The sequence below is a fragment of the Mytilus californianus genome, unplaced genomic scaffold, assembly GCF_021869535.1.
Source record: "Mytilus californianus isolate M0D057914Y unplaced genomic scaffold, xbMytCali1.0.p SCAF_9, whole genome shotgun sequence".
NCBI lineage: Eukaryota > Metazoa > Mollusca > Bivalvia > Mytilida > Mytilidae > Mytilus > Mytilus californianus.
In genome coordinates this window covers 7,639,640-7,666,329 of record NW_026262745.1, presented here as the reverse complement: position 1 = coordinate 7,666,329, position 26,690 = coordinate 7,639,640, and the positions used below count along the sequence as shown (strand labels likewise).

General features: G+C 33.5%; 1 protein-coding gene across 1 annotated transcript; it reads right to left on the bottom strand.

The window, feature by feature from the left end:
- Positions 1-25,493, bottom strand: LOC127714967 (ectonucleoside triphosphate diphosphohydrolase 1-like). The gene is made up of 7 exons (XM_052220994.1): positions 25,301-25,493; positions 23,997-24,330; positions 20,468-20,654; positions 18,035-18,276; positions 16,897-17,186; positions 3,304-3,463; positions 1-362 (listed from the first exon to the last, which is right to left on the bottom strand). Exons 2-7 carry the CDS (start codon positions 24,325-24,327, stop codon positions 280-282), a joined length of 1,293 nt encoding a protein of 430 aa, XP_052076954.1. The 5' UTR covers positions 24,328-24,330; positions 25,301-25,493; the 3' UTR covers positions 1-279.
- Between the last annotated feature and the right edge of the window lie 1,197 nt (positions 25,494-26,690).

Genomic DNA, 26,690 nt, shown 5'->3' with positions numbered 1-26,690 from the left:
GAAAAAGAAACATTGCTTTATTTACAAAATATATACATTGGGTCATAAATTTCGTGGTCCTTTCACTCAATTATATTCTTATTTAATGTCCATTAGTAACGTTCTTTTGTATACTTTATCGTAATTCTGTTACTAACACTTGTCAATATTCACATGTTTTTAAAGCATTTGTTCGTTGATTTTGAATATTAGAACTGTACATAACAGCATGAGTTTTACAAAACAGAAACAATGCAATAATTGCATTGATTTGTAGTGTATGGTACAATGTAATGTAATCTAATTGAATAAAAGTTTGGCATCAGCATTGAAGGTGTAGTAGCTCTTCTCCTCCTCGTAAAGAATTGCACCGATACTCCAGCCTGTAATAAATAAGATAAACAAACAATTGAATAAATGTTCAGAGGTAAAGCTAGTATCGTTTCTGAAATTACCCAACTATTCGTAAGCATGTCAAAACCAAATAAAGAAATGTGATAGATCAATCCATATTTTCATTTCATTTGTTACGAAATTGGCATCATGAAAGCCATTATTTTGCCGCTGAAATAAAAAAAATGATATCAAATTTTTCAATACTTTTAGTATTGTACCAAGTTCGAAATCATTGACAAATGAATAGGGTGTGGTCTGGTCTTTTGCTAAAATGTAATTTTTGTGGCACTTTGTCATGTCCATGTCCATTTTAGGGTTTGGTATACTATTGTTAATTATAATAAATGGTTTAGGTGATCTATGAAACCTGGGTATCCAAATTTTTGAGAATTTTTTCCTGTACAGAATGTTATTGAATGAACTACTTTTCTAATTCACGTAATCGAGAATTAAAGGCGGAGGTTTGACATTCAGAAGGAGGCTTGGTATTAATATTGATTTTGTTATCAGTAAATTAAAATCGAACTAAATATTATTTTTTATACATATGCACATTCATGGCTCTGCAATCTGTCGATACCTGTATCTTGGTATTGTACAAGGTCATGTTTTTCTCCGACTGTCTATGACGTCTTTACACTTAATCCATTGGATCTTGGATGTGTACTGATTGATATTTGAACAGAGGTATACTACTGTTGCCTTTTTTTGTTGTGGGGATGTATAAGTACCCGTCCACATCCTCTCTGTGTTTTTGTTATATGTTTTTCTATTTGTATACATCTGATGAGTTAAGCCTTTTACAACTGATTTTTATAGTTTGTTCTTATGTTGTACTGTTACACCATTGTCCCAGGTTAGGGGAGGGTTGGCGCCCTCAAACGAGTTTAACTCCGCCGCATTCTGTATGTGCCTGTCCAAAGTCAGGAGCCTGTAATTCAGTGGTTGTCGTTTGTTACTGTGTAACAGATTTGTTTTTCGTTCATTACTTTGTACATAAATTAGACCGTTAGTTTTCTCGTTTGAAATGTTTTACATTTGTCATTTCGGGGCCTTTTATAGCTGACTATGCGGTATAAGCTTTGCTCATTGATGAAGGCTGTACGGTGACCTGTAGTTGTTAATTTTCTGTGTCATTTGGTCTCTTGTGGAGAGTTGTCTCATTGGCAATAATACCACATCTTCTTTTTATATTGTATATCCGCGCCACATACCCATATGGCTTGCCAAATTTAGGATTCTTTGTCTTATCATATCGACTTATTGCTGTTTTTTATATTCAGAACAAGGTGCTGATGGTAGATCTTTTCATACTTTTTTTATCCATTTAGTTTTTATTACACTGCGGACAATTGATATGGCTTAACCAAGACACCCGTCAAAAACTGATTTTATCCACTATATTTCTTTTGTTTATTCATGAGGATTGCTGGAAATTGATGTAGACCTCGCATATCTTTATATTCATAAATACTGATGTTTTGAAATCAAGACAACTTTCATTAAAGAGTTTTAGAAAACAAATTAGAGTAGAAATCAATAATGCAAGGTGCAATGGTTGTGTGTGTGTGTGTGTTTTTGTGTATATGGAATAATTTTGGCTTTATATTTTGTGTTAAAATTCATTTTAATAATAATTATCATTTTTTTGATAAAGTTCGTAGCTTTCAGATCCTACACAAGTTTCATCAATCTTCAATCCCTTAATGTAAATACAAAAATATATATAAAAAACTGGCTTGCATGAAGACAATTAACAAGTGACATAAACAACAATTCTAAAAAAAAAGTTACAATTTATTTTTTAATCCTTTACGTGTAACCATTGTAATGAAAGTGTTAGCACTGTAAAATTCAAAATATTTTTTTACGATCTTAATCTGCCTAATCTATGGTTAATGTTCCGTTACATTAATTATAATGACCAAAGCCAAAAATAACGTCGCTCTATGTCTGATGCTGTAATCTAACAATGTCATGTATAACACTGCTCTATAACAAGTTGTATAGTTAATATTCATTAGTAAGTACAAAGAAATTCAAGCTGCGGTTTCAGCTAGATAATTCAATTTAGTTGATGTCCTATGTTTTACTACATCTATGACACTCATTAGTGGTTGCTAATTACGCAAAGACTGATTAACAACCCTAATTAATTGGCCTTCCTTTCATGTATGTTGAACAAAACGTCGATCCACTTTGAAACAAACGCTTGCTCCACAGGCATATATCAATAGTTAAAGGATCATTACATCAAAATAAATTGATAATTGACTGATCTAAAGAAATAAACTGTTTGAGCACGAGTTAATACTAATTACTAGCATGCGAGTGTACATCCTAACTTCTACAATAGAAATTCAAAAGGAAACACATTTAAGTGCAATTGCCTCTATCAGAGTGTATTAGAATGCTATCATAGTAACACACTGAATATAACAAAAAGGGTTTAGTATTGCTTGGTATGATTTATAATTGCCTCGTTCGATGTAACGGCAAGCAGACTGACGTTAAAACAAATGCTGATTATATTACAATCTTATATAAATGTAAATTATAAATAAACTCATCATAGATAGTGTATGGTCATTGATAAGAACGACCGTATAGCGGTACTGTATGTATTAATAAGTAGTCACATGCCGTCAGAATGGGATAACGAAATCTGATGACTCTAGCTGCAAGCCTTAACCACAACTCCTCTTTGACTAAATTGGTCAATGTTTGTAACCAAATTTCTTAGTGACACTATCCACAATTTTTGTTTCAAATATATAAAATAATTGTTGGTCGGGAGTTGCCAGTCTGCTTTGGTTAACAGTACACCCTGAAACAATAAACATTAAAAACAATAAAGTTCTCCTGGTTAAATCTAACCAGAAATAAACATGTGTTTTTACGGTTTCTTCAACATGATTATTTACATACCGATCTTAACACCATTCAGTTTCCTCTTCGCAAATATGTTTTCGGTTTCCATGTTAAAGCCCAAAGCCTTAAGTAGTTTTGGAATGTAAAGGCCATTCTGACAATCAAACGAAGCCCATCTAGCAGGAATGTTAAATTTGGCTGCAGCTTCATCTAGAGTCTGTAAAACAAGAACAATGTTTAATGCACTGTAGAACTTTTACCATCAATAGAACTTTTAACATATACACATAGCTGTAGTTGTGTACAGTCAATACTTTTTTTTACAAATATTTTATCACAAACGTGGATTGTCTTTACTTGTTCTGAGCTAAATATGAAAATAATAAAATGAAGTTTGATTGCCAACAAGAAAAACTTTCCACCATAGATCAAATGACGTTAAAGTTGACCAAGTTCATTTTTTTTTTAAAATTTGTTCTATAATATAGTACCCAAATTTCCTGTAAACTTCGTCAACCTCGATCGTATTTTCACTACTAATATTTATTTAAATACATGAAAGACTCAACATTTCCGAATCGATCAAAAATGTTGCACGCAAAAACATTTGCATTTTTACGTCTAGTACGCTCATGAAAGTTTCCGTACGCATATGTTGCACTTACAAAAGATACGAAAAATGATAAAACTACCGGAACAAGAGCTATAATCGCTGTTTGTGTAAGGTGTTCGGAAAAAAGAATAACAAAAAAACCGAACTCCAAGGTAAAATCAAAGAGGGAAAAGTCCATAAAAATTGACAAAATCAAACGTTATCAACCAACGGAAAAGAAAGGAGGGAGATAGATACCAAAGTAATATTCAAACTCATAAATCAAAGTCATACTGACAAAGCCATGGCTAATAACTAAAAACGAGACAAAAAGTCTACTAAACACTTTGGAAGAATTACACGTAGGGTTTAAGAGTATGCTTTGACATTACAAGATATGAGCTGTCAATTGACAGCAAACTGAGTTTTTTTTTGTATTTTGAAGGCACTGTCAAGCTTGTTTGACTTGCCACGTTCTGAGCATATTTTCAAATCTTTCCAGGACCATAACTCCTGAACGGCAAAAATGAAAATTATCAATTTGAATTTGACCTTCATTTTGTCATCAGTAAAAACATATTAAAAATTTGAAACGCCTTGGAATAACGGTTCATAAGTTATTGCACGGAAACGACATAAAGTGTAATTTTTCAATATGTCAAGGACAACAAACCCTGAACGCTACTAGTGAGAACCGTAAATTTTAAACTTGACCTCAATTATGTCATTATGAACAACAAATTCAAATTTGAAAAGCATTCGTTGTATAAGTTATTGCACGGAATCTGTTGGCACACCGCCGTACTGAGACAAATTAATAAATAGATTTTTTCTCCGGAAACCCAGTAAAAATGTTATTGCATATTTTTGTATTACAATGACAAAACGATTATTGCGTAAATATTCAAGAATATTGTCCTTGCAGTACATCACATTGCACTCAGAAACTCTGACAATGTACTTTTTGCCATGGTAATGTTCTGTATTATCAACGGCTAAAACAGCATACTTACGCAGAGTTGAACTTAGATTGCAAGTGTTCTTTAAATTAATGATAGTTTTAATGTTTAGGAAATAAGTTTTCTATATCAGTATCTCACCATGTGAATGGCAGAATAAGAGTACAAATGAAAGTTTTTCAAAGAATTTGAATAAACTTCCTCTTTCCACCTTGATTATGTAGATTTTTTTCTTAGTTATTAAGTAAAAAGTTGTTAAATGTATTGTGCTTGGCTTTATAAAGAATGTGTTCAACAAATTAACTTATATATATCTTATATTGCATAAATGCAAGAAAACAGAAACAAAGAAAAAGAAACTCGAGACGGCATTGGATTCTTTGTGTCTAAGGGTTGCTGTTTTGTTGGCGTATACCCAACACCTCCTCATACCTCATAAACAAAAATAAACCAAATGAAAGAACAATAATCCGAATTGTAAAAATAAAACAGACTAAAAACTAATTTAACAAAGCAAAGCAAAGGGTCTACATGAAGAATAGTACGACTTATTATATAAAACATAACAAAAAGTTAAAAAAAAGTAACAAAAATAAACCAAACAAAAACAACGTGCTAAAAACCAAAGAATTACGATTCGACCGATAGCATTACCAATTCAAACGTAATAATTTTCCTAAGTTGAACATTGGAACTAGAAGTCAATCAAAGTTATGTCATTCATAGTTTCCAGTTTGAATACACCTTATATAAGTACATTTTGCTGAATTTTGATTGGTTCATAGCGAGTGTATTTTAATTATGATATATCTATTCAAAAGTGTTTTCTCTTTCTTCCGATGATAAATACATCTCTGTTATACACATGCATTTCTCAATACTCCATGCTACATCCCGGCTGCACAATTAATATATTGTTGGGCTGATGTTTAGACGAGTTGTATATACAGAATGTACACAGCCATGTATCACCATCACTGCTGGTGATCCGATGGATAAATCTGTTGTAGAGTTTTCACTGGTTCAGACGTACTTATAAATATAATTATTTCTGTGACTTGCATTAATTTGTAGGATCCTTTACAATAGATATTTCAGCCGATCTGTAACTATTCCAACTTCATGCCTTATATATCATGTACTGTATTACGACGCTAGATTAAAACTAACGAGGAAAGGTAACACCCGGCCACCGAAAGCTTTATTATTGTGAAGCCTAGGTGGTCGGGTGGTCTAGCGCGTCGGATACAGTGCAGGCGAATTGGTGTCACGATATCTCTGTAGCATGAGTTCGAATGCCGGCGAGGGAAGAACTAAAAATTTGCGAAAGCAAATTTACAGATCTAACATTGTTGGGCTGATGTTTAGATGAGTTATATATATATATATATATGAGATTTGTGTTGGAGTTGCGTGAATCAACTGATGATTTTATTCTTTTCGTTTATCTTTACTTTTCTTCCTAAGAAAGGTTGTCTACCCCTGATTCTACCTGTCTTGATAAGAGGTGAGCACAGATCATATTTGAATGAGTACTTAAATTATGATTAATGTTAACAAGAATTATCTGTAATCGGTTATAAAATAGGATGGCAAAACAAACACTTAATCAATAAATATCTTACTGTTTGGCACAAAAACAAATAGTTTTCAATAAATTATTCCACAGAGATAATGCCGAATTATATAGTCCAAGGCTTAAAACACCATGCTGGTAGCTTTAGAAAATCTGAGATTGACTTTATAGTATAATTATTAGAAAACTAAAAAAAGGTTAAAGTAAACATCCAGTATTCTCATTCTGTACAATATCAAATCGATGAATTTTCAAAAAGCACTTTCAGAAAAAGTTAAGTGATTTGAATTAAGGTTAATTTCAATCGCTTATTGCAAACATTTGCAAGTCATCAAAATATTGAAAGAGATGATTCTAATATTTGCTCCTTCGTGTTTTCTGTCCATGATTCGATATTATTACGAATAAAATGTCATAATTAAGTTTGACGACATTCGCAAGAAAACGAATATAAATGATCATTGTAAACACTATGACATTCAAGTTTGAATGAAATAAAAAAAAAATTGTATTATAACTTATAAAAATTCATTACGTCAATCACATCCCGATTTTATTCAACCGATATTACGTGTTTTCAGATCTATTAAAATGTACTTGTTGGCTTTATAATGATAATGCAATAAAAAATTTGAAGAATAAATTCTGCAAGCGAAATTATCCCTTCAGGACATATATAAAATTAAACAATATTTATTGTTAATATTATTAATGTTGTTTTCCAGTGTAAAATATTTAATATATGAACAATACTAGATGTTATACTCAAATCAGTCAGCAATCTAGTCACAGAATTGAGATGTCCGAAGGAAACTAATCCTAATGAAAATGACATACTATTCATCATTACAAAATATACCCAGAATTCATGGAATCACAATATTTTACACACTGCTATTATATGTCTTTCAATTTTACACCCATCAACACGACTAAAGGAACTGATCCCGGATTAAAAAAGTACAGACAGGCGTAGACAACCGCCGAATTTGAAAAGCTGTTTAATAAATGATGTTTTTTGAGAAAATGCGGAGGTACAAAGATGCGTTGAACCATCTTCCAAGAAACGTAAGTCAACATACTATTATGGGATCTTTTGATGTGCTAAACATGTAAACCACAATACCACACAAATATGGATTAGAAGCAAAACCTCCTTCCGAAGTATCAGATCGGATGGAGAAGACATTTATCATTGAAGATACAAATGCATAAACTTTATACTTCAAAATAATTATGTGAATTTAAAGGTCACTTTATAGAGAGATACATGTATTAGGTACAGCCATGGGAACAAAAGTTGTCCCAAGTCATGCTTAGGAGTCTCATTCAAAATTTGTACGATCACAAAAAATAACTGAATTAAATTGGATTAAAAAATTACAGACAGTCTATCCTCTCGGTCTTAACGACAATATCATGGGAATTGGTAATATATCTAGAACAGATTCTGTTAACATTTTGGATATAGTTTCTAAAACAGTACGTAAAACCGTTCTCATGGGCGTAGAATAAATCGCAATCAAAGAAAATTTCGTAATAACAATACAAATATTTCGAACCTAATTTCTATTTCAAAAAACAGCGGTAGACACTATCTACTAACCAAGCTCTGTTCTTTGTCTGTTAATAAATTACATCATATTTTGGAGGAATGCAACACAATTCCATATTGCAGTCCTAAATATGAAATCGTTCAAATTATAATTGCATATTGTTATTCTAAATTGTTTCCCAAAATTGATCGCCCTGAAAGTGTGTAAAGATGTTAATATCAGTGACAATACACCTACCTCATGAAATTGCAGTAAATCCGAATACATTTATATGTTATAACAGGAGACCTTAACATCGTTCGTGACCGAGAGTTGAAATCATTCCTCAGTAAAGGACCTAAATATCGCCCCTGTCAATTATTAATTGGAATGAGTGTCGTAACATCATCCACGACTCACTCCGTACTTACTGCTCTAAATGGATAAAACGAAAAAAAGCTGACAAGAAATCATTAGATTCTTTTTTTTAATTCGGTAATGAAAATAGTTTATATACGTATTCAACATTTTAAAGATCATTTTACTCCTATCAACAACAACAATAGCCCAATTTCCCGTATTAAACATAAGATAAAAGAACTCGCCAAAGAATATATTTTTGTCCCGGCTGATAAGGCTGCTAACAATATCATTATTGTTTGACGTAAATTTTACATTGATGTTCTACAAAAGGAAATCACGAATTCACCAACATTCCAACTGACTCCATTTTCGGAAAATGCCATCTGTAACAAACATAAACTTTTAGCTACCTCTTTACAAGCAGAACCAAATACAATGAAAGTTCCAACTAAGTACTGGCTTCCGAAGCTGCATAAAACTCCTTACAAATATAGATTTATTTCGTCTTCAAACCATTGTTCCACTACTAAACTATCTATTCTACTTACTAGTATACTTGGTACAATCAAAAACCTTGTAATAAATTGTTCAAATAAGGCCTTTGAAAATAGTGGAATTAATTACTTTTGGAGTGTCAAAAATTCGTTGGAAGTACTTGATAAATTGCATGCTTATATTGGTAATCAGTTCAAAGTTTTGATTTTTCTACCCTATATACCACGTTGCCTCATAATCTCATTAAGAAAAAATTCACACACCTTATTAAATGGGCATTTAAAAAGTCGAAATGCGAATATATATGTTCAAACTCTTTTAGGTCATTTTTTAGTAACAACAAACAAAAGAACTATGTCAATTGGACCTGCTTTGATACTATAACTGCCCTTGAATTTTTACTAGATAACATTTTTGTTCGCTATGGAGATTCCGTATATCGTCAGGTTATCGGAATTCCCATGTGGACTAACTGTGCACCACTTATTGCGGACCTGTTTCTGTATTGTTATGAGTTACAATTTATGACTAAAATCAGCAAAGACCCATCGAAACAACATCTGATTCAAAAATTTAATAACACTTTTAGATATTTAGATGATATATTGGCTCTCAATAATGACGACTTCAGTATGTACACTAAAGAGATTTATCCTCCCGAACTGACTTTAAATAAAGCTAATACTAACAATGAACACTGCCCTTTCCTGGATCTTGATATCTTTATCTTTAACGGGAAGCTTAATACCAAAACTTATGATAAAAGAGATGATTTTTCATTTCCTATTGTTAATTATCCATTTTTAGCTCACCTGGCCCAAAGGGCCAAGTGAGCTTTTCTCATCACTTGGCGTCCGTCGTCCGTCGTCGTCGTTAACTTTTTACATTTTGAACTTCTTCTAGAGAACCACTGAATGGAATGAAACCAAACATGGCATGAATGTTCCTTATGAGGTGCTGACCAAGTGTTGTTACTTTGTAGCCGATCCATCATCCAAGATGGCCGCCAGCGGGGAACTTAGTTTAACACAGGACCCTATGGGAAATGCATACAAATGTCTTCTTTTAGAGAACCAGTGAATGGAATTGAACCAAACATGGCATGAATGTTCCTTATGAGGTGCTGACCAAGTGTTGTTACTTTGCAGTCGGTCCATTATCCAAGATGACCGCCAGCTGGGGACTTAGTTTAACATAGGACCCTATGGGAAATACATACAAATGTCTTTTTTTTAGAGAACCACTGAATGGAATGAAACAAAACATCGCATGAATGTTCCTTATGAGGTGCTGACCAAGTGTTGTTACTTTGAAGTCGGTCCATCATCCAAGATGGCCGCCAGCGGGGGACTTAGTTTAACATATAGGACCCTATGGGAAATACATACAAATGTCTTCTTTTAGAGAACCAGTGAATGGAATGAAACCAAACATGGCATGAATGTTCCTTATGAGGTGCTGACCAAATGTTGTTACTTTGCAGTTGGTTCAGCATCCAAGATGGCCGACAGCGGGGGGACTTAGTTTAACATAGGACCCTATGGGAAATACATACAAATGTCTTCTTTTAGAGAACCTCTGAATGGAATGAAACAAAACATGGCATGAATGTTCCTTATGAGGTGCTAACCAAGTGTTGTTACTTTGCAGTCGATCCATCATCCAAGATGGCCGCCAGTGGGTGACTTAGTTTAACATAGGACCCTATGGCAAATACATACAAATGTCTTCTTTTAGAGAACCTCTAAATGGAATGAAACAAAACATGGCATGAATGTTCCTTATGAGGTGCTGACCAAGTGTTGCTACTTTGCAGTCAATCCATCATCCAAGATGGCCGACAGCAGGGGACTTAGTTTAACATAGGACCCTATGGGAAATACATACAAATGTCTTCTTTTAGAGAACCAGTGAATGGAATGAAACCAAACATGGCATGAGTGTTCCTTATGAGGTGCTGACCAAGTGCTGCTACTTTGTTGGCGATTTACTGTTCAAGATGGCCACCAGGATATTTTATTAAATAATTGGACCAATATTCAACCAAATTTGGCCTCAATCATTAGTTGGGTATCTGTTATGATTTTTATCTATCTTTACATGATTTATAAAACCAAAGTAGAGTCAGGTGAGCGACACAGGCTCTGGAGAGCCTCTAGTTAGATGGTGACGTTCCCTTGCCGCCATCTTATGGTGTTTATATATCTCAACTTGTTCGATTCGCTCGTGTATGTAACAACGTATTTGATTTCAACGAAAGAAATCTCTGTATTACTGAAAAATTATAACACCATGGTTTTCGATACCACAAACTAGTCAAAACATTTACTAAATTTTATCATATCTTTCACAAGGACATCATTCGTAGATATAAATCAACATGCAGACATCTTATACGTTCAGGTATTTCACATCCAATATTTTATGGTAATATTCTTTACAAAGCACAAAAATGTCGCCATTCACCTCAAAAGCTAACCGAACCTTTAAACAGACTTATTAGGAAAGGATATAGTTTCGATATTGTTGTAAAGTCATTAAGGATAGCATATGTTGGTATTAATATTGATTCATTCAGAGGGTCTCTGCTTAGGAAATAAACACATTTATTCTTAAACCAGTTGTTGGCATGATACGGGTTTTGTTCTTCTCATATATTTTATGATGATATGATACTAAACCCCTAACGAGAGGGATTGTACTTGATTTTCATATGACGAAGACATAATCTTTCAATCAGTTTAATTGAGGTCTGGAGCTGGCATGTCAGTAACTGCTAGTAGTCCTTTGTTCATTTATGTATCATTGTCATTTTGCTTTGTTTCTTTTGTTACCTATTCTGACATCGGACTGAATTTTTACTGTGCGTATTGCTATGTGTTTCTTTATTCTACATTGGCTAGAGGTATAGGGGGAGGGTTGAGATCTCACAAAACATGTTTAACCCCACCGCATTTTTGCGCCTGTCCCAAGTCAGGAGCCTCTGGCCTTTGTTAGTCTTGTATGTTTGTATTTATATGTTTTTGAGTTTAGTGTGACGACCATTTTCACTAAACTATTACACAATTTTATTTAGGGACCAGCTGAGGACCACCTCCGGGTACGGGATTTTCTCGCAGCGCTGAAGACCCATTGGTGGCATTTGGCTGTTGTCTGCTCTTTGGTCGGGTTGTTGTCTCTTTGACATATTCCCCATTTCCATTCTCAATTTTATTAGGCATTGGAATTTCAGGTGTTTAAACGATCTCAATTACAATTCGGTCTCAAATTCCTAAAATAGATTTTAGATAATTGGAAAAAATTACTTAGGCGACTATTTTATCTTGTGGTCATTTAGCGTAGAAAATTAAATGAGTTTAGAAACTTAATAAATAATATCAATAAACGTATTCAGTTCATCATGGAATATAGCGATAAACAATTACCGTTTCAAGATACTAGTTTGATATTTAAAAAGGATATAGGAATTGAAACTGATATTACTTCAAACACACAGCCTCGAAACAAATCTTTTTTTTTAATTCTCGTCATCCAAACCTCACAAGGAAGAACATACCACGGAACTTGACTAGAAGAATTTGTACAATTGTCTCTAATATTGAAATAAGAACTAAACACTTCAATAGTTTTAAGCGTTTATAACAACTTTAATTGAATGGAGAAGACCGTGACAAAGTCATAGACTTTCAAAAACAGGTATGTACGAAGACCACAAAACACGATAAATTGTAATGAGGAAATATTACCATACTAATGACTATATAACCTGAGAAATTCAGAAGATTACAACATTATTTTTCAAAATATACCTACATTTATGAAAGATCAATGAATGGAAAGAGCCCCTGCCTAGAAAATTATAAAAAGTAAAAGACAGTCAAAATCTTTTAAAAAGTTGCTCACCAATGCAAAGTTACAAATGATATATCTCCAATCATCGGTCAAAAATGCGAGTGTTCCAACTGCGGAATTTCTATTAATCTTTTGGAAGGAGCATGATAAAAATTTAAATCGGGACTGTTATTTGATATCAAAAAACTTTTTTACATGCTTACCAGTAATTTAGTTCATGCAATTAAACATAGAATGAAATTACTTCAATTTTTAGATTGGGAAACATTGGTCCAGTAACTTCTTCGTAAGCAGCAATACTCTGTAAACGAGATTGTGATAAGATGCACAAGATCAGGATTTGAACTCATGTTTACTTCATATGCAGATACTGCTTGAATGTTGCTACATTAATATTTAAAGACTACAGTTGAAAAATAAAAATCATCTCTTTTGTCGTAAAAGAGAAGCGAAAGATATCAACGGGGCATTCAAACTCGTAAGTCTAAAACAAGCTGACAATGCCATGGCAAAAAAAAAACGACGAAAAGACAAAAGACAGACGACAATACAAAAACCACAACATATAAAACTAAAGACTTAGCAACTATATCAAATAACCCTTTGTTTTTGGTTTAAAAGTATAAGTCAAGGTATGCAGTAGACCTTACTGTATTTGAAGTACTCTTTATCATTCAAGTACAATACGACATATGGGATAAATTAAGTAGCCAAATTCAAGTGCAAGGATTTTTATCCATATACTAGAGGTTGAACGTAATGATAATGCTACCGTTCTGTTCTCTTTAAAAGCCATAATTAAAAACTTTTCTTGTACAAAAATTAAGGAAAAGGATTCACCAAGAACGCTCAAAGTCGAATATTTGAAACCCATGGATCTATAAGATCTGAAACAGTTAAAGAGCTATATGACCACCAAAAAAACCCTTAATATAATAGTCACATCTATTTACGGTCAACTTTGCCTGAGAGAGTTGAATCCTTAGTTTCTTAATAATTTGAAAATTTATAAACGGAATATTTAAGAAGGTTTGTTTTAAACCATGCCAGTACCGAAGAAGTAGTTAGAAGAAGAGCACATTTGATTCCTATAAGAATGACAAGAAATGATTGTAACAGGATGCTGTTACGAAGTCTCCCAAACGAAGCTTCAATAATTCGTAATTCCCAGTGTCGCCTGACATTGGACAAAGTCCAGTGAAAATTGGTTTGGTCCAGTAAAGTTAATGCATTAGTGATGCCTGGGGACTAACCCTGTATATCATTCAAATCATCTTGGCATGACAACCCAGAATATATATGGTTTAGGGGTGGGGATCTCGACCATTTACAAGATACTAGAACATTGGGGGTGGGGGGAACCCCTGGGGACTGACCCTATACATCATTCAAATGTTCGAGAAACGACGAACAGGAATATATATGGTCTAGGGGTGGGGATCTCAACCATTTACAAGATATTAGAACATTGGGGGTGGGGGGAACCCAGTGGGGACTGACCGTATACGTCATTCAAATGTTTGAGAAATGATGAACAGGAATATATATGGTTTAGGGGTGGGGATCTCGACCATTTACAAGATATTAGAACTTTCTCAAATGGCAGGAGGTCGGGATGACCCCTGGGGACTAACCCTGTATATCATTCAAACCATCTTGGTATGACAAACCAGAATATATATGGTTTAGGGGTGGGGATCTTGACCACTTACAAGATATTAGAACTTTCTTAAATAGCAGGGGGTGGGGGTGACCCCTGGGGACTAACCCTGTATATCATTCAAACCATCTTGGTATGACAAACCAGAATATATATGGTTTAGGGGTGGGGATCTTGACCACTTACAAGATATTAGAACTTTCTTAAATAGAAGGGGCTGGGGGTGACCCCTGGGGACTAACCCTGTATATCATTCAAACCATCTTCGCATGACAAACCAGAATATATATGGTTTAGGGGTAGGGATCTTGACCACTTACAAGATATTAGAACTTTCTTAAATAGAAGGGGCTGGGGGTGACCCCTGGGGACTAACCCTGTATTTCATTTGATGTGCTTTATCATGACAAACCAGAATATATATGGTTTAGGGGTGGGGATCTCGACCATTTACTAGATATTAGAACTTTCTCAAATGGCAGGAGGTCGGGATGACCCCTGGGGACTAACCCTGTATATCATTCAAACCATCTTGGTATGACAAACCAGAATATATATGGTTTAGGGGTGGGGATCTTGACCACTTACAAGATATTAGAACTTTCTTAAATAGCAGGGGGTGGGGGTGACCCCTGGGGACTAACCCTGTATATCATTCAAACCATCTTGGTATGACAAACCAGAATATATATGGTTTAGGGGTGGGGATCTTGACCACTTACAAGATATTAGAACTTTCTTAAATAGAAGGGGCTGGGGGTGACCCCTGGGGACTAACCCTGTATATCATTCAAACCATCTTCGCATGACAAACCAGAATATATATGGTTTAGGGGTAGGGATCTTGACCACTTACAAGATATTAGAACTTTCTTAAATAGAAGGGGCTGGGGGTGACCCCTGGGGACTAACCCTGTATTTCATTTGATGTGCTTTATCATGACAAACCAGAATATATATGGTTTAGGGGTGGGGATCTCGACCATTTACTAGATATTAGAACTTTCTCAAATGGCAGGAGGTCGGGATGACCCCTGGGGACTAACCCTGTATATCATTCAAACCATCTTGGTATGACAAACCAGAATATATATGGTTTAGGGGTGGGGATCTTGACCACTTACAAGATATTAGAACTTTCTTAAATAGCAGGGGGTGGGGTGACCCCTGGGGACTAACCCTGTATATCATTCAAACCATCTTGGTATGACAAACCAGAATATATATGGTTTAGGGGTGGGGATCTTGACCACTTACAAGATATTAGAACTTTCTTAAATAGAAGGGGCTGGGGGTGACCCCTGGGGACTAACCCTGTATATCATTCAAACCAACTTCGCATGACAAACCAGAATATATATGGTTTAGGGGTGGGGATCTTGACCACTTACAAGATATTAGAACTTTCTCAAATGGCAGGGGGTCGGGATGACCCCTGGGGACTAACCCTGTATATCATTCAAACCATCTTAGCATGACAAACAAGAATATATATGGTTTAGGGGTGGGGATCTTGACCACTTAAAAGATATCAGAACTTTCTCAAATGGCATGGGTTGGGGGTGACCCCTGGGGACTAACCCTGTATTTCATTTGATGTGCTTTATCATGACAAACCAGAATATATATGGTTTAGGGGTGGGGATCACGACCATTTACAAGATATCAGAACTTTCTCAAATGGCAGGGGGTCGGGATGACCCCTGGGGACTAACCCTGTATATCATTCAAACCATCTTAGCATGACAAACCAGAATATATACAGTTTAGGGGTGGGGATCTCGACCATTTTCAAGATATTAGAACTTTCTCAAATGGCAGGGGGTCGGGATGACCCCTGGGGACTAACCCTGTATATCATTCAAACCATCTTAGCATGACAAACCAGAATATATATGGTTTAGGGGTGAGGATCTTGACCACTTACAAGGTATTAGAACTTTCATTAATGGCAGGGGGTTGGGATGACCCCTGGGGACTAACCCTGTATTTCATTTAATGGGTTTTATCATTTAGAACATTTTCAATTAAAAAGATTGTGTCTATCACAAACGGTTTTCAATTTATAATCATTTGAAAATTTAAAAAAATAAAATCCCATAGGGTTCTATAGTAAAACCCTCTTTTCTTTTTGCCCCTCAAAGTACCCCTTTATAAACCCCATTGCACAAACAAAACCCTGATTGCACCACTAGACATGTTAGTCTAACATATTGTGAAACCCTAAGTTAATCTGACAAGCGGTTTTGGAGAACGGGTGCGGACAAGTTCAAATTTAAAAGCGGCGGAAGAGGAAGAGGAAGAGGAAGAAGAATAATAATAATAATAAGAACTGAGCAAAAACAATAAGTCTTCCCAAACTTCGTTTGGGAGACTTAATTACTCTTTCTTGATAAAAAATCCTACGAACATACGAAATGTGTTGTCAAGAAATATTCAAGCGTCTTAGTGTCATGTCAGAATTTATTTTTTTGTTAGAATAGGATTTTATTGGGTTTTTTTACACTGGATAATTTTCCTCTCCTTAAATCTAAGTAGAGACAAAATAAATAAAATGCAAAAATTAAAAGTCGTGTAAAAAAGACACATGCATCCTTATTTTTAACAATAATATTTACCAATCTACAGTAATTTGTTGCCATTAAGTACATTTCTACTGGTCTCATCAAGTCGTTATCAGACAGAAGTCCAAGCTCGTCTGCTGTCAGGTATATTGAGCCCAATGCTAAGAAGTTTTCCCTATGAACTGGTGGCCCATACACAGATCCAATTGTACATGGTTTGGGAGAACAAAGAAATTCTGGGATCTTCGGTAAGTATGTGTCTATGATACGAACACATTCAGTTGCATTACTAGCCCCGTGAATAGTAACAGTCTTACCGTCCGAGGTAACGTTGTGTGAATCGCCTACAAACAAATACATTGCTTAGTGTAGTCCTTCATGTCAAAGATGTAATTATGTGAATAATCTATTGGTCAATATAGTTTCTTATTTGATAAACCTTAACGTAAATAGAAAAATTTACACAATAACATTCATTTTTCTCATTTAGAGTATAATTTTTTTTAATCAGCTGTCACTTTTACAGCAGAACAGGTTCTCTGAATATGTTTGTCCAATGTTTCATGTCCAAATCAAGTTTTCGACAAAGATCGTTTTCATCTGAACAGTTTTAAATGATGCTGTATACAGGTAATAACCCCACTTTGTCTTGAACATCTATTTGAACTTCCTCGAAAAGAAATAGGACTATCAAATCTCCTGTTTCTAAGCCTCCGAGTAGTAAACATTGATTTCATATTCCAAGACAATGTATGAATATTGCATTAATAAATGTATAGATTTTTTTCTGTGTCTCGCTGTGGAATTGTTGATTTTTTTGTTTTAAATCATCCGTTTTTTAATAAACTACTTTGTTCGTTTGACATTTTTGTTTTATTGTCTCCTTGAATTCAACTTCTTCACAGACATTATTTGCTACATAATTTTTTTGAATTTAAATTTCATTCACTAATACTTTTTCTTTAATCTGCACTTTTAATTTCATTTTTATTGACTCATAAAACAAACGATTGAAAAAAAGTTGTTATTTGTTTCTGCATTAATTTCCTTTATTAGGCATTGTAAAAACATAAAAGACTATTAAGACTAATAGTACAAGTTCATTCTATATCCACAAACTTACGTATAATTCATTGGTCTTTCCCGGGAAAAAATTGGGAATTCTAAATATTTTTTGTTTTGTTTTATATACCTTTGAGCATGCATGGATTTGTCAGCACGACAGCTTGCATGTTCTGTCTAACTAGATACTCCTCAATCCTCATGCCAATAGATTTGGCGCCATAGGAGAGGAAACTGTGTGCATATACATCGTATTCTCGTCCGCCAATAATCACGGCTTGCTTTCCCGCGTAAATTGGTCTTTCGGGAATGAAAGCTATTTGCATTGATCCACCACCAACTTCTACCATACCAATAGTATCCTTAGGAGTTCTGTATGTAAATAATAGTACATATCAAAATAAAATCACAGAACATTGGCAACTAATTCTTTAATATTACAAATTATTGACTTGAAAATTTTGATGTTGAACTTTCAAATATTTATTTGTTGTGACAGCTTCATCGTTAGAACTTTTACCAGAACAAATATGGCTTAATTTTCTTGACATTTAAATGTCTTAGTTGAGAGGCAATGCATATATACTAGAGTCTACGACATAATTGATTTGTTCATAAATTTCTCTATTCTCATCTATATGATAACTAAGCTAACAAGGTTATTTTGAGACATTTGGACATAACTGTATATAATGATATAAACAAGAAATCTTTACGTAAAGAGGTATACGTGTAGGTCAGCTCCCAATATACGCTGTTTATGTTGCTCTTGCCTTGGTTTTAAGTGTTGTTCTGTGTGCTTTTTAATTTTTCAATGTGTATGTTGTTTATACCGGTATCAGTCTTATCTATCCTTTGTCATGAAAAACTTGTTTCAATTTCAAAATTTCATATCCTGGGATTTAGAAAATTTTACATGACCAATGGTCTAGAATTTGGTGATGTCTTAGGGTTAGATAATGGTCAATTACCAATCCGCTACTGCGTGATGTCTTATCACTTGATATAACTTATTTCCGTATGTTATAGGAGTAACACGACGGGTGTCGCATGTGGAGCAGGATCTAATTACCATTCCGGAGCAACTGTGATCACCCCCGGTTTTTGTGGGGTTCGTGTTGCTTAGTCTTTAGTTTTCTATGTTGTGATTTGTGTACTGTTGTTTGTCGTTAAGTCATTTTCTTTTGGTTTTTGCCGTGGCGTTGTCAGTTTATTTTAGACTAATGTGTTTGAATGTCCCTTTGATATCTCTTTTATGAACAGAAAAGGACAACTGTTTTACAAATTTTCATCAACTTAATATCAAAGTTTAGTTTCTATAAATAAATATTAATCTGTTTGTTTTTCATGTCCCATTTATCTTTACTTGTTTAAACCCAATAGTTGATGAAACCTAGTAAATTGAATTTTTTTTAGTCTTAATTTTATACTTGAAGGAGTTTATTTTTAAAATTATTTACAAATATCAATTGACTCTGAAATTGTAAATAGTTATCAAAGGTAACATGCTTATAATTTAATAAGCCAGATGCGCGTTTCGTCTAAATAAGACTCATCAGTGACGCTCAGATCAAAATAGTTATAAAGCCAAACAAGTACAAAGTTGAAGAGCATTGAGGACCCAAAATTCCAAAATGTTGTGCCAAATACGGCTAAGGCAATTTATGCATGGGATAAGAAAAAAATCCTTAGTGTTTCGAAAAATTCATATTTTTTGTAAACAGGAAATTTATAAAAAAAAATTACCATATAATTGATATTCATGTCAACACCGAAGTGCTGACTACTAGGCTTGTGATACCCTCGGGGACGAAACGTCCACCAGCAGTGGCATCGACCCAGTGGTGTAAATAGTTATCAAAGGTACCATGCTTATAATTTAATACGCCAGTTATTCTCAAATAAAAGACAAATACGATATAAAATTATTCTTTGTTATAAATTTGCAGTTGCATTCAAATGAAAGTACACTGCTTCGTTATAAATAGAATTTTAGTTTAAGTCAGTCGCATTTTGTCAGAATTGTCTTTTGAGTCATGTGCTATTTATAATATCTTTGGGCTTAATCGTCAGTCCAAAATATGACAAAATGTTTTTAGAACCTATTGGTACACAGTCAAATAAAGCTGTTACAATGTGATTTAATGAAACGTTTTAAAATACCCTTTATAGTAAAATATATAGAAGATTGAACATTTCCCTTTAAAGTGTATAGATTTAACTGTATAATGGACAAATGCGCTTTTCTAAAATAAGAATAAAACGCATGTGAAGAAGATAGATCACTTCAAAATAGTTAGACAAATTAAAAACATGAGGAGAATTCAAATTATTGTATTTAACAATATCGATTTGAATTAGATTTAAGAAACATTCAGAAATATAAATTGAAGTAGATATCCATGTTAAATCTTCTTTACGCATCATAACTGGTTCTTATTATACCCATTCCATATTTATTGATTTCGATAACAGTTGCCAGTTGATCAAATTCTACATATTAATACAAAAGTTAAGTCTTCAATTCAATGTTGTCCCTTACTTCTATTGGAGAGTAACTTACTTAGATATGTCAAACATATTGTAAAGATAGTTTATGGATATCCAGGCGAATAAAGCTTCTTCTTCCCCGCTCAATATTCTAGCATAGCCATCAAGGTACTTAAATGGATTCATACTTCCGTTTGACATGAACAATATAACTTCCTTCAGAATATTATCAGTACTGTCTTCATCAAGGAATCGCAAACCTTTAAACATAAAATTAACATATAAAACGCATGTAAAAACTTCAAAGGCAAATAAGATCTTTTGTACGAAGGAAAACAACTGGTGCCAAGTTAAGAAGAATACATTTATTTTGCCACGTATTTCTATGTTGGCGTTTAAATTGCACTCAGTACTGTATACTTTGCTTGTGTACTGTATACATGTTTGTACTATTTTCGTTTCCTTATAGGGGAAGGAATATCAGTATTGTTTTAATAGTACAGTGATTTTTTTTAAGTTCGACCTACAATTTATCTGAATGAAGGGGCTGTGCTAATTGTACATGTAATCATGCTTCGAAGAATTGCTAACAGTCTTTATTTCCTTCACGGTTATGGGATAGGAAAGGATGTTGATGTATTTTCCGATCTGGATATATTATTTCTATTAGCGTTTCTTCTACTTCCTTATTTTGCTTACGAATATTAAGTACCTGATTGATAATTTAGAAAAAAAGCTTTTAAATCCATGTTTTTTATTTCATTTTCCTGTAATCTTATTTTAGCTGTTTTGTAGTAGTGTGAAGGTCCAAATATTATTGAAAGTTTTTACTACTTAATCTTTTTTCATTTAACGCCGAAAACCCATCCTTAATTCTACTTAGTTTTTGAGTGGTCTCAGTGACAGAAACAATGCGGCTATATCTGAAAAATCTAGAATTTGTTTACGACTTTTGAATGATGAGGTTTTAATCTGGATAATACGATTCCATTAATGGAAACTTATTCAAACTTAACATAATATAATAGACAGACACAACCATCACGGACTTCTCACATCAATTGTTACAGAAATGAAACAAATAAGTTGAACCGTCCTAGCATCGTGCTAATTAAACAATGTTTGCCATTAGAGACCATAGCGTAGTAAGTGTAGGATATTGGTTATTGTTTGTTTAACTTCCAGTGGCAAATATGTCATGCATGTTCAGGACAAGAACAGTAAACAATAAATATTCAATAGGCAGATACTGGAATAGGGGTCGCCATAGATGAAAAAAGTAAAATCACAAAAATACTGAACTCCGAGGAAAATTCATAAAGGAAAGTCCCCAATCAAATGGCAAAATCAAAAGCTCAAACACATCAAACGAATGGATAACAACTGTCATATTCCTGACTTGGTACAGGCATTTCCTTAAGTAGAAAATAGTGGATTGAACCTGGTTTTATAGCTAGCTAAACCTCTCACTTGTATGACAGTCGCATCAAATTCCATTATATTGACAAAGATGCGTGAACAAAACAAACAGACACAATAGGTAAAAATGTCAAAAATAGGGGTACGGCAGTCAACATTGTGTTATCATCTTAATCACTATAAAAACAAACAAATGTAACGAAGAAGCACAAAAAGGCATACATCAAATTTAACATCCTCATTTTGCTTATATTATACGATTTTATTTATCTATGTAAAATCCGCCCATAAAAGCGGGGAATATGAACTGTCATTGGAAAATGAGGAAAAACGTAAAAGGGGCAGAAATTTAGCCTTGCGACAGGCCACCTACGGACCCTCAAAGAGTTGTCCGAAGGGTTCTTTACGTGTAGAGAGCGCGACACTCTCTATACTCAATGTATCGGATTTATCGTTCCGATTCTAACTGGACGTGGTTTCGTATTTATACATCCCGCACAATCAAACGGAATCTCTACTTTGACAAGGGTTCTACTGCCGGTCTGAAGAAAATCAAAAGTAACCATATTTCTGTGTAATGTATAATTCGAAACTGCTTTAAAAAGTTTTTATTCAAATTAATCAATATGATTGTTTAAAAAACAAACGAATAAAGCTAAGTCAAATGGAAGATTTTTTTATGTTTAACATGACAGAACGAGAAAGGGCAGCACACATCAAAAATATTTCTTCATCTATGAAAGGCCAGAATATAAAAAATACTGTTAGAAAACAAGTCATATGAAACAAGCGTCGTCAAATTCTACGTGATTTTGGTGATATTGTAAGCATGCCTTCATTCCAGCGTGTAAACTTTCAGTAAATGCAATTCAGTAGTGTATTTCTTCTTAACACTAGTGTGCTTATTCCGTCTGAAATGAAACACTAGGACAAATACTTCAGGGAATGTTTACAATAGTGTTTTTCTTTTAAAAGGAAAGAGTACACTACCGGATAAGTTTCACAATTAAATTGATTTTCGAAAATTGTAGATTTTTTTCCGACATTAAAACTACGGAACGACATCGAAAAAGTGTAGGGAATATGATTATTTGCTTTTATTTCTTCGTGTCAGCACTAAATATGTTAAGCGTAGGGGAATAGTTAGTTATTTAATTTGTATTCTTAACAACAGTGCCTCCGTAACTTTTACAAGTAATTTTATTGCTTGTCATATGACCCCCTCCCTTTTCCCCGGAAAGTATCGGGTGCTTTAATTAATGACTACATGATTATACTACTAAATACATTTCTTTTTTTCTATTTTGTGTCATCGCTCCTTTAAATTGGACTTGGTTGATTTCGTATTAGATAGTGATATCGAGGAGATTACACATCACGCAAATTGCCAAGAAATCCTCTACGTGTGGATACCAATTTGACGTTTGCATATCAAAACTCTGTTGGCTTATATTTTAGAGAGTTATCTCTATATTAATGCAAAATAAACAAATCATTGAATTTTAGTCATTATTTTAGTGTGAAATCTTCATTAAACGAAAATTCCGCCAAATGATGTTATCTTCTTTGGACAGAGAGAGAGAGAGAATTTTACGCTTATTGTCATCCAATCAGAACCATTGATACAAAATAACTGCATTATAATTCTAATTATGCAGGTGTTTTACTTAAAAAAAAAATTTCCCTCCTCAAATTAAGTTCATCATTATTAGTTTCCCCGAAAACATTTGGATTTTTATTATCATCGCATTTAACATTTTAATGCAAATTTCAAATTTGGAAATGAAATTTGTATTTAATATGCAAATCTTTATGAGTGAAGACCATAAATATTCAAGGTTATTCGGAACATTCAGTTGTTGCCATTGACGTGTTTTCTCGACAATATTTGAACTGAATCTCGGCGTTCATTTTATTCAATTGGAACAAATTCTGATCTTTGTCCAACTTAATAGTTCTGCCACTATCTGGTCAATGGATTACCACCAAGAATATCATGGCGAAAAGAAATACAATTTATAACATAATCACGTTAAACCGGTGCAAAAACATGTATGAACTAAACTAGGTATCGGTTAATATGAGTAGTTAACTTCAACATGTTAAGATTTATGTGTCTGATTTTTTCTACATTTATTAATGAATCTTGATCAGTTTTAGAACACATCAAAACATCATTTTACCTGCAGTTGCCATGAGGTAAACCGATGTACTCTCATGAAGGGGTTCAGGAATCAACTGTTGCAGTAAAGCGAAAATTTCTCTCAGGTAAGGTCTTATCATTTTAACATCACCAACAAAATCACTTAATGCTGGTTTGAATTTTTTATATACAACCTCTTCAAATTTGGGTAAGTCAGTCTCAACTGTTTTTGGAATCCATCTATACAGGTGAACTTTTGTACTTGTACTACCGGCATCAAGGATAGCTCCGTATTGGTAGTCTAATCGAAATGATTTGCTGAATGTAGGGAACAAATACAAAACAAGGCACAACACTCTTTTGCGATCCATTTTCTGAAAAATACAAATATAAATTAATTAGAGCAAATGCTTTGTAAAATATTGCTGAAAATACCAAACTAAGGTAAATCGTTTACGTCTAAATCAAATACAAAATGATTTTTAATATTGAAATCTATAAGTATACTAATCGTCGACCTACATATCCGTGGTACGACATCCACAATTAATATAACCTTTATACAAGCTGTATCGCGACTAACTTTAATAGAAAAAAGAAGTGCATAGGTTGTATATCTTTATACCTTTTACTCTCTGTTGACATCTTATTTTTGAAATAAAGTACTTTTTTTCTTTCTTTGATCTTATTTTCAGTTTTTTAAATGTTTTATTGTGCTCCTTTTTATTCTTCGTGTATATGGATATACATTAGTTTCCTCCTATGTTTAATTTGAAAACAACAACAACCATTTGGTTTGAAGAAGAAATATTGCAATATATGAAAATAAGAAGAGGTGGTATGATTTCTAATGAGGCAATGACCAAATGGTGTGGATGTATGCAACTATAGGTTCCCGTATGACCTTCAGCAATAAGCAAAACCCATACCGTATAGAACGCTATAAAAGGCACCAACATGACAAACATACAATCATTTCAAACGAGAAACGAAAAGCCTGATTTATCATATATCAATAAATGAAAAACAAATATAGCAGACAACAATCAGCTTTAGCTTTTGAGATTTAACTTTCGTGAAATTAATTTTTTTTCTGAACATGAAAAAAGAATTCACATAAAAATTTTATTGTATAAAGATTTTACGTGGCGATGTTAATTATTAAACTAACCAATGCGATCAGTGAACCTTTACAGTGTGTTAACTGTCGTAATCGGGAAAAATGGAAATGTGATTTAAAAAAAAATATATATTTGAATAAATGTAAACATTTCATAGATACATTATTTTAAACTTAAATTAATTGACAAAATTAATAAAAAAAATCAATATAACTGAACTTACCGTCGTTAATAAATCTTTCTAGCTAGAATCTCCTGGATTGTTATTGTATGACACTTATAAAGTCACCAATAACGTCAGTAATCCCACTGGGTTACAAATGTAGATGCGTCACAGCAAAATCATACTCAAAAGCCAAAGTGTCACCAAGTCGTTCGTTGTTCCACCATCGTCATTAATTTTTTTCCACTACATTAACTGGATAATAAAGCAAAGTTATGAAGAATAATTATCAAATTGTTACACCAGTATTGTAAGGTGCACCAATCAGCTTTACAATCAATACATAGCTACAACGTTAGAGGGCGGAGTATCCCTGTCAATTAAATCAGTATCAATCGCTATATGACCACTAACTATGTTAAAAAAAAGCAATTGAAAATTATTTTAGAGGGCGGAGGATCCCTGTCAATTAAATCAGTATCTCTCGCTATATGACCACTAACTATGTTAAAAAAAAGCAATTGAAAATTATTTTCCGTGCTCAGTAATACAAAATAGATACCATGTTTTACTATACTCGAATGATCAGCTATTGTCAGAATTAGCTAATATCTAAATAGACCAAGTAGGAGATGATTAAAATTTGTATAAAACTGATAACCTGTACAAGTATTTTATAAAATGGAAAAAATAAAAGTGTAGAAAGAATATAAGACAATTTGGAAACAGTGAAATAGTTGATTGCATTGCGCGGTTAGAGAACAATTTAATTTTTCTTTACTACTTTTCATATACGAGCAGTACAAAAACCTTGCAAATAGAACAAATTTATAATACTTAAATTGTCCCAAATATATAACTTCAGATAAACGTAGCATTATCATGGGTCCTGCAAAACATGTTGTCTATCTATTAAACTAAACGTATCTCCAAAACAAATAATTTGTACTCAACAAAAACTGCATTCCCAACTTATAAATTGTACTAAAAGTCTTTTAACTGGCTCGTTCTTATAAAACATATTTGACTTGAAATACGATTTGCATTCTTTTCATTTTACAGTTTCATAGTACTAGTTCTATGATTATTGTAGAAATTTGGCTCCCCTTTTGGAAACCTTTGGTGATTAACTTATGAATAAGAAAGGTCATATCATTAGTTTGAATCTGCTGTTTTGTTTAAAAGGTTTTAATAGCTGAAGTTATATTTAACTGCAGATAGTTACAGAAAGCCACACCAGCAACTATACGAACACAAACACGTGATTATTAGGACATTTGGTACATGTGACAGTGAAAATTTAAAATTAATTTTGAATAACCTTTGTAATAAAAAAAAAAACAAACCTCAAGCTGAGTCACTTGAGTCGAGCACATCCTCGAATGTGTACTTGAATAGATTCGTATACATTAATTTGTTTTAGGGAAATCATTGATAGCACTGCATACAT